The sequence below is a fragment of the Thalassophryne amazonica genome, chromosome 6 (assembly GCF_902500255.1).
Source record: "Thalassophryne amazonica chromosome 6, fThaAma1.1, whole genome shotgun sequence".
NCBI classification, from domain to species: domain Eukaryota; kingdom Metazoa; phylum Chordata; class Actinopteri; order Batrachoidiformes; family Batrachoididae; genus Thalassophryne; species Thalassophryne amazonica.
Genome location: NC_047108.1, coordinates 31,136,345 through 31,146,631, shown reverse-complemented (window position 1 = coordinate 31,146,631; position 10,287 = coordinate 31,136,345). Strand labels below are relative to the sequence as shown.

Genomic DNA, 10,287 nt, shown 5'->3' with positions numbered 1-10,287 from the left:
TTATAAGTAAGAAGAAGAATTTTAAATTCTATTCTAGAATTAACAGGAAGCCAATGAAGAGAGGTCAGTATGGGTGAGATATGCTCTCTCCTTCTAGTCCCTGTCAGTACTCTAGCTGCAGCATTTTGAATTAACTGAAGGCTTTTCAGGGAACTTTTAGGACAACCTGATAATAATGAATTACAATAGTCTAGCCTAGAGGAAATAAATGCATGAATTAGTTTTTTAGCATCACTCTGAGACAAGAATTTTAGAGATATTGCGCAAATGCAAAAAAGCAGTCCTACATATTTGTTTAATATGCGCATTGAATGAGATATCCTGATCAAAAATGACTCCAAGATTTCTCACAGTATTACTAGAGGTCAGGGTAATGCCATCCAGAGTAAGGATCTGGTTAGACACCATGTTTAAGATTTGTGGGGCCAAGTACAATAACGTCAGTTTTATCTGAGTTTAAAAGCAGGAAATTAGAGGTCATCCATGTCTTTATGTCTGTAAGACAATCCTGCAGTTTGGCTAATTGGTGTGTGTCCTCTGGCTTCATGGATAGATAAAGCTGAGTATCATCTGCGTAACAATGAAAATGTAAGCAATGCTGTCTAATAATACTGCCTAAGGGAAGCATGTATAAAGTGAATAAAATTGGTGCTAGCACAGAACCTTGTGGAACTCCATAATTAACCTTAGTCTGTGAAGAAGACTCCCCATTTACATGAACAAATTGTAATCTATTAGATAAATATGATTCAAACCACGCAGTGCCTTTAATACCTATGGCATGCTCTAATCTCTGTAATAAAATTTTATGGTCAACAGTATCAAAAGCAGCACTGAGGTCTAACAGAACAAGTACAGAGATGAGTCCACTGTCTGAGGCCATAAGAAGATCATTTGTAACCTTCACTAATGCTGTTTCTGTACTATGATGAATTCTAAACCCTGACTGAAACTCTTCAAATAGACCATTCCTCTGCAGATGATCAGTTAGCTGTTTTACAACTACCCTTTCAAGAATTTTTGAGAGAAAAGGAAGGTTGGAGATTGGCCTATAATTAGCTAAGATAGCTGGGTCAAGTAATGGCTTTTTAAGTAATGGTTTAATTACTGCCACCTTAAAAGCCTGTGGTACATAGCCAACTAATAAAGACAGATTGATCATATTTAAGATCGAAGCATTAATTAATGGTAGGGCTTCCTTGAGCAGCCTGGTAGGAATGGGGTCTAATAGACATGTTGATGGTTTGGAGGAAGTAACTAATGAAAATAACTCAGACAGAACAATCGGAAAGGAAGAGTCTAACCAAATACCAGCATCACTGAAAGCAGCCAAAGAGAACAATATGTCTTTGGGATGGTTATGAGTAATTTTTTCTCTAATAGTTAAAATTTTATTAGCAAAGAAAGTCATGAAGTCATTACTAGTTAAAAGAATACTCGGCTCAATAGAGCTCTGACTCTTTGTCAGCCTGGCTACAGTGCTGAAAAGAAACCTGGGGTTGTTCTTATTTTCTTCAATTAGTGATGAGTAGTAAGATGTCCTAGCTTTACGGAGGGCTTTTTTATAGAGCAACAGACTCTTTTTCCAGGCTAAGTGAAGATCTTCTAAATTAGTGAGACGCCATTTCCTCTCCAACTTACGGGTTATCTGCTTTAAGCTGCGAGTTTGTGACTTATACAACGGAGTCAGGCACTTCTGATTTAAGGCTCTCTTTTTCAGGAGGAGCTACAGCATCCAAAGTTGTCCTCAATGAGGATATAAAACTATTGACGAGATAATCTATCTAACTCACAGAGTTTAGGTAGCTACTCTGCCCTATGTTGGTATATGGCATTGGAGAACATAACAAAGAAGGAATCATATCCTTAAACCTAGTTACAGTGCTTTCTGAAAGACTTCTACTGTAATGAAACTTATTCCCCACTACTGGGTAGTCCATCAGAGTAAATGTAAATGTTATTAAGAAATGATCAGACAGAAGGGGGTTTTCAGGGAATACTGTTAAGTCTTCAATTTCCATACCATAAGTCAGAACAACATCTAAGGTATGATTAAAGTGGTGGGTGGACTCATTTACATTTTGAGCAAAGCCAATCGAGTCAATCGAGTCTAACAATAGATTAAATGCAGTGTTGAGGCTGTCATTCTCAGCATCTGTGCAGATGTTAAAATCACCCACTATAATTATCTTATCTGAGCTAAGCACTAAGTCAGACAAAAGGTCCGAAAATTCACAGAGAAACTCACAGTAACGACCAGGTGGACGATAGATAACAACAAATAAAACTGGTTTTTGGGACTTCCAATTTGGATGGACAAGACTAAGAGACAAGCTTTCAAATGAATTAAAGCTCTGTCTGGGTTTTTGATTAATTAATAAGCTGGAGTGGAAGATTGCTGCTAATCCTCCGCCTCGGCCCGTGCTACGAGCGTTCTGGCAGTTAGTGTGACTCGGGGGTGTTGACTCATTTAAACTAACATATTCATCCTGCTGTAACCAGATTTCTGTAAGGCAGAATAAATCAATATGTTGATCAATTATTATATCATTTACTAACAGGGACTTAGAAGAGAGAGATCTAATGTTTAATAGACCACATTTAACTGTTTTAGTCTGTGGTGCAGTTGAAGGTGCTATATTATTTTTTCTTTTTGAATTTTTATGCTTAAATAGATTTTTGCTGCTTATTGGTGGTCTGGGAGCAGGCACCGTCTCTACGGGGATGGGGTAATGAGGGGATGGCAGGGGGAGAGAAGCTGCAGAGAGGTGTGTAAGACTACAACTCTGCTTCCTGGTCCCAACCCTGGATAGTCACGGTTTGGAGGATTTAAGAAAATTGGCCAGATTTCTAGAAATGAGAGCGGCTCCATCCAAAGTGGGATGGATGCCGTCTCTCCTAACAAGACCAGGTTTTCCCCAGAAGCTTTGCCAATTATCTATGAAGCCCACCTCATTTTTTGGACACCACTCAGACAGCCAGCAATTCAAGGAGAACATGCGGCTAAACATGTCACTCCCGGTCCGATTGGGGAGGGGCCCAGAGAAAACTACAGAGTCCGACATTGTTTTTGCAAAGTTACACACCGATTCAATGTTAATTTTAGTGACCTCCGATTGGCGTAACCGGGTGTCATTACTGCCGACGTGAATTACAATCTTACCAAATTTACGCTTAGCCTTAGCCAGCAGTTTCAAATTTCCTTCAATGTCGCCTGCTCTGGCCCCCGGAAGACAACTGACTATGGTTGCTGGTGTCGCTAACTTCACATTTCTCAAAACAGAGTCGCCAATAACCAGAGTTTGATCCTCGGCGGGTGTATCGCCGAGTGGGGAAAAACGGTTAGAGATAGGAACAGGTTGGCGGTGTACACGGGGCTTCTGTTTAGGACTACGCTTCCTCCTCACAGTCACCCAGTCGGCCTGCTTTCCCGGCTGCTCGGGATCTGCCGGAGGGGAACTAACGGCAGCTAAGCTACCTTGGTCCGCACCGACTACAGGGGCCTGGCTAGCTGTAGGATTTTCCAAGGTGCGGAGCCGAGTCTCCAATTCGCCCAGCCTGGCCTCCAAAGCTACAAATAAGCTACACTTATTATAAGTACCACTACTGCTAAAGGAGGCCGAGGAATAACTAAACATTTCACACCCAGAGCAGAAAAGTGCGGGAGAGACAGGAGAAGCCGCCATGCTAAACCGGCTAAGAGCTAGTAGCTGCGCTAAGCTAGCGGATTCCTAAAAACACACAAAGTGAATAATGTGTAAATAATTTAGAGGTGATTCAGCAGAGTCATATAGCAAATGAAGTGACCCATGCAGTCTGTGATAGTGACCATAGCAATGTCACAGATCACATGGGGACTTCCCACAACTTGCATGAGGAATGCTGGGAAACACAAGTCAATACCCAATCAGAGTAGAGAGTCACGGTGATGTCAGCTGGCTGCTCATCTTAACAAAATAAATCAAGATGGCAGAAAATGCTTTGAATCAGATTATTTCTGTATAAATCTAATATGTTTCTCATATATTTTGTAAAAGACAGCAAGAAAAAAACACTTCGAAATTAAAAAGAAAAAAAAAATTTGTAACCAGGTAACAACACCTCTGATGTGACTTACAAGACATCCTACGGATGTTAGTGTGAAGCCCTGTGTACGCGCACCACACAGTCATATGTAATTTATGGTAATTTCAAAACCTCATACATGTGCACACATGCACGCACACACGGACGCAAGCACTCACACACACACACACAGACACCTCCATCCTGAAGACGGCATTAAAAGGAAAATAAAGCATTCGTTATGGTAAATAAATATGTTCTCGTCATTAAAATGAGATGTAATTCTGTAACCCGTTTCAAAAATAAACCTGCGATTTCAGTAGAAACTAAATGTTGTCAGTTTTATGAAATCTGAAAGGCCGTGCAGCTTTAACTTAGCTGTGAAAAACCATTTCACCATATCCAGGGTGCATTGAAAATGGTATTCTCTCACACAATTAATTAATTAATTAATCTTTGCGGCTCTAATGTACAGTTTCTCCAATCACACCCACTGAATCTTGATACTCCTTCAAAGTAGTCATCAATGTCTTGGTGGCATCCCTCACCCGTTCCATTGTGCACTGTTTCTCTGCTCTAACCAGTGTTACCACATTGTGCCACAAGCTTTGCATTGATGCAGTGATGGACTTTGTGTCAGAACACCTACCCCCGCTCCACTTTTGGCCTTTGCACAGAAGAACAAGTTCAGTATTGTCGGGAAGAGTTGGGAAGGATTCCTCTGTCACCTTTGTCCCATCTGAGTATAAACAAACCTGAGCACCAGTAAGTGGAAGCTGGAAACAAGAAGAAATGATTCCCGTTACTATCAGAATACTTTTTCACATTCAAATGATCTCTGGGACAAAATGCAGATGATCTTGATTCCTTCCATTCTAATTTTTGTCTTCCTCTGAAATAAGGCTGATCATTTTTGATATTCCACTTAGTCTTACACTGTTGCGCACGCGCGTAGTCTCTGTTCCGAACAGAGACTGCGCACGCGCGTAATCTCTGTTCCGAACAGAGACTACACACATGCGTAATCTCTGTTCCAAACAGAGACTACACACATGCACAACAGAATAAGATTAAATGGACTGTACCAACAGACATAAATACCACTGCAATCAAAAAGCTATGAAAACACGTGAAGGCATTGCGATGACGTCACGAGCTGGAGTGCGCTGGTGTGGGGGGTCATATTGGTAGGCCAAAATGGTAGCGAGTGAAGTCACCCCAGTACAGGTAAAGTCACCCCACTTTTTTGGGTGAAGTCTTCCCACTTTTTCAGTGAAGTCACCCCACTCCAGCTAGCCATGCTTATTTTTTAAATAAGTAAGAATGACTAGTTTAAAGTTACGGACCTGCCAGTGTGAAGTATAGAACTGCGCAGTGGTCCCTGCTTCTCCCATCAATTGGCTTTTTACCTGACAATTACATCCCCCTACCTTAAAACATCATCTCACTCACAAAACTTGAGAAAGAACAGTGTATTATGCCACTGGTGTTTCTAAATAATTTATTGCATGAACGTATCAGAATTGAAATATTATGTTACTTACAACGGGGTGACTTCACCTGGACTGGGATGACATCACCTGGGGCGAGTTCACAGTGGGGCGACTTCACTATGAACCATGTGAAATGTGAGCAGTAAAAGATTGTCTCCTCATTTTAACACACTGCAACCACGTTAACCACAACCACTAAACCTAACCATAACAAGACTGAGCTACGTACAAATTGACTTAGGTTTTGAGATTAGTAATACGGCTGCGTATGAATAACTACTTCATTATTTATATAAGATTAACACCAAAAAGTGCTGCACAAGCTAAAAACAAAACATAATGCCACCTGTTAAATAAAATAGAGAACATAAAAACTGAAATAAATAAAAAATGCCTTTCTACATCTGGTCACCTACTTAACATTTGCAGTAAAATGCACTTGCAGTATTTTGATATTTAAATGTTTCTGTCACATTTAAACCAACACGACAAATTTATGCACTGTGGCTAAACATACTCTGGTAAAGTTAGAAAGATATTCACAGATTCGAAGTTCACGGCTCAATAAATCTTAAGAGAAACGTTATAGAAAAGCAAACAACACTAGTTTCCAACCTCAGGAAGGTAGACGACAAGCTATAAGCTACTTATTTTTATCCATGTAAGCAGTCGTCTGAGCTGAAAATAAAATAACACTGATCTGAACGAGCAGGCGGCAGATGGAAGTGTAGGGACCGTCTACAAAGTACAAAAATGAAAAAAAAAGACACCAAGAAAAATATTCAATAAATTTATTGTAATAAGGTGTGGTATCAACAAATTCAGTGAACACATAAGTGGTCTCCTGCTTGTTCTACTACAGTGATCAGTTTGGAAAAATGTCATTGCGAAAAATTTTGGAGAATTTTTTATTTTCAACAACATCAATGTTATAAGGTATGGTGTCACCAAATTCACTGTACACATCAGTGGTGTCCTACTGGTTATACTACAGCACTCAGTTTGGAAAAAAGGTAATTAAAAAAAAAAGGAAAATTATTTATTGTTTAAATTTTCTATAGCATGATCAATGTCATATGGTGTGGTGTCACCAAATTGAACACATCAGTGGTCTCCTGTGTGTTATACTACAGCACTCAGTTTGGAAAAATTGTGGAGAATGTTTTATTGTTTAAATTTCCAATAGTATCAATGTTATAAGGTGTCGTGACACAAAATTTACTGCACACAACAGCAGGGTCCTGCTGGTTATACTACAGCACTCAGTTTGGAAAAAAGTAATTTTAAAAAATGTTGGATAATTTTGTATTTCAGTATGGCCCCTGATGTGTGCAGTGAATTTGATGACACCATACCTTATAACATTGATGCTACTGAAAATGTAACCAATAAAAAATTATCGAAAATAGTTCACAATAACATCTTTTCAAACTGAGCACTGTAGTATAACAAGTAGGAGACCACTGATGTGTTCAGTGAATGTGGTGATCCCACATCTTATTACAATGAATTTATTGAATATTTTTCTGGTCTTTTTTTTTTTTTTTTTTTGTACTTTGTACACGGTCCCTGCGCTTCCGTTCATCTGCTGCCTGCTCGTTCAGATATGTTATTTTTCCAACTCAGAGGATGGCTCATATGAATAAAAATAAGGTTGTAGCACTTAGGTAAAGTTAGAAAGATATTCACAGATTCGAAGTTCACGGCTCAATAGATCTTAAGAGAAACATTGTAGAAAGACAAACACCACTAGTTTCTAACCTCAGGAAGGTAGACAATGGGCTACAACCTTATTTTTATCCATATGAGCCGTCCTCTAAGCTGAAAAAGCTGACGTCTACAAAGTGCATACATGGAAAAAAAAGACACCTGCAAATTATTGAATAAATCATTGTAATAAGGAGTGATATCACCAAATTCACTGCACACATCAGTGGGGTCCTGTTGATTATACTACAGAGCTCAGTTTGGAAAAATGCCATTATGAAAAACTTTTAAACTGAATTTTTTATTTTTTAAATTTTTAATAGCATCAAAGTCACAAGATGTGGTGTCACCAAATTCACTGCACACAACAGGCATGTCCTGTTGATTATACTACAACGCTCAGTTTGGAAAAAAGTAATTTTAAAAAAATTTGAGAATTTTTCATTGATTGTATTTTCAATAACATCAAAGTCATAAGGTGTAGTGACACAAAATTTACTGCACACAACAGTGGTGTCCTGCTGATTATACTACAACACTCACTTTTGGAAAAAGTCATTTTAAAAAATTTTGGAGAATTTTTTATTGTTTAAATTTTCAATAGCATCAAAGTCACAAGATGTGGTGTCGCCAAATTCACTGCACACAACAGCTGTGTCCTGTTGATTATACTACAGCACTCAGTTTGGGAAAAAGTCATTTTAAAATTTTTGGAGAATTTTTATTGTTTAAATTTTCAATAGCATCAAAGTCATAAGGTGTGGTGTCGCCAAATTCACTGCACACAACAGTGGTGTCCTGCCGATTATACTACAACACTCACTTTGGGAAAAAGTCATTTTAAAAAGTTTTGGAGAATTTTTTATTGTTTAAATTTTCAATAGCATCAAAGTCATAAGGTGTAGTGACACAAAATTTACTGCACACGACAGTGGTGTCCTGCTGATTATACTACAGCACTCAGTTTGGGAAAAAGTAATTTTTAAAAATTTTGGAGAATTTTTGATTGTTTTTATTTTCAATAGCATCAAAGTCATAAGGTGTAGTGACACAAAATTTACTGCACACAACAGTGGTGTCCTGCTGATTATACGACAACACTCACTTTTGGAAAAAGTCATTTTCAAAAATTTTGGAGAATTTTTTATTGTTTAAATTTTGTTTGTTTTAATTCTGCATTGTAGTATAATCGGCAGGACACCACTGTTGTGTGCAGTGAATTTGGCGACACCACACCTTATGACTTTGATGCTATTGAAAATAAAAACAATCAAAAATTCTCCAAATTTTTTTTACAATGACTTTTTCCCAAAGTGAGTGTTGTAGTATAATCAGCAGGACACCACTGTTGTGTGCAGTAAATTTTGTGTCACTACACCTTATGACTTTGATGCCATTGAAAATTTAAACAATAAAAATTTCTCCAAATTTTTTTTAAAATGACTTTTTCCAAAAGTAAGTGTTGTAGTATAATCAGCAGGTCACCACTGTTGTGTGCAGTAAATTTTGTGTCACTACACCTTATGACATTGATGCTATTGAAATTTTAAAAATTCTCCAAATTTTTTGTTAAAATTACTTTTTCCCCAAAGTGAGTGTTGTAGTATAATCAGCAGGACATCACTGTTGTGTGCAGTAAATTTTGTGTCACTAGACCTTATGACTTTGATGCCATTGAAAATTTAAACAATAAAAAATTCTCCAAATTTTTTTAAAATGACTTTTTCCAAAAGTGAGTGTTGTAGTATAATCAGCAGGTCACCACTGTTGTATGCAGTAAATTTTGTGTCACTACACCTTATGACATTGATGCTATTGAAAATTTAAAAATTCTCCAAATTTTTTGTTAAAATTACTTTTTCCCCAAAGTGAGTGTTGTAGTATAATCAGCAGGACACCACTGTTGTGTGCAGTAAATTTTGTGTCACTACACCTTATGACTTTGATGCTATTGAAAATAAAAACAATCAAAAATTCTCCAAAATTTTTAAAAATTACTTTTTTCCAAACTGTAATATAATCAACAGGACACGGCTGTTGTGTGCAGTGAATTTGGTGACACCACACCTTGTGACTTTGATGCTATTAAAAATTTAAAAAGTAAAAAAATCTGCAAAGTTGTTCATAATTGCATTTTTCCAAACTGAGCTCTGTAGTATAATCAGCAGGACCCCACTGATGTGTGCAGTGAATTTGGTGATATCACTCATTACAATTATTTATTCAATAATTTTCTGGTCTTTTTTTTTCCATGTATGCACTTTGTAGACGGTCCCTAAGCTTCCGTTTCTCTGCCGCCTGCCCGTTCAGATCAGTGTTATTTTTTCAGCTCAGAGGACGGCTCATATGGATTAAAAACAAGGTTGTAGCTCGTTGTCTACCTTCCTGAGGTTAGAAACTAGTGCTGTTTGTCTTTCTACAACGTTTCTCTTAAGATCTATTGAGCCGTGAACTTTGAATCTGTGAATATCTTTCTAGCTTTACCTAAGTGGTTGACGTTCGTTGTCTACCTTCCTGAGGTTAGAAACTAGTGTTATTTGCTTTTCTATAACGTTTCTCTTAAGATTTATTGAACCGTAACTTTACCGGAGTAAACATTAAAAAATGATTTATAACAGGAAACTGAGAGACACTTCTCTCCTGTTGGATTCGGCGCAAACTGTACGAAAAACTTAAAACATGTCCTTACCTGTAACAGTGTACAGCCCTTTTTAAGTAATTCATTTACATTTTTTGCTGCAACACCAAATTTTTTCGTTTCACTTAAACTTCGAACTTTCACAGCTTTGTTTTTGCACATTCTTCTTCTCTTGTTCTTCTCTTGAGCGTGCCGCTCTGCTTCTGGAGCGAAGTGCTGCCACCGACTGGACCAGGAGAGTGTAGCAGTCAATTTACAAAAGGACGACAAAACCAGCTCTCAAAACAAATAAATACAAGGTTGCTTTTGTACCTAGTGCACATTTCAACTGCCCCTCAACATATATTTTTGTGTGGACTTCACAAGGCTACATTCCAAACTGCG

General features: G+C 37.9%; 1 protein-coding gene across 1 annotated transcript in view; it reads right to left on the bottom strand.

Annotated features, from left to right (window-relative positions):
- The window catches only part of dffb (DNA fragmentation factor, beta polypeptide (caspase-activated DNase)), a 33,555-nt gene extending 23,329 nt beyond the window's left edge, over positions 1-10,226 (bottom strand). The window contains exons 1-3 of the mRNA XM_034171462.1: positions 10,216-10,226; positions 9,955-10,129; positions 4,715-4,841 (exon numbers count right to left, since the gene is read on the bottom strand). Of these exons, the coding sequence (XP_034027353.1) occupies positions 4,715-4,841; positions 9,955-10,129; positions 10,216-10,226 (313 nt within the window). The remainder of the gene's footprint in view (positions 1-4,714; positions 4,842-9,954; positions 10,130-10,215) is intronic.
- Positions 10,227-10,287: the final 61 nt, after the last annotated feature.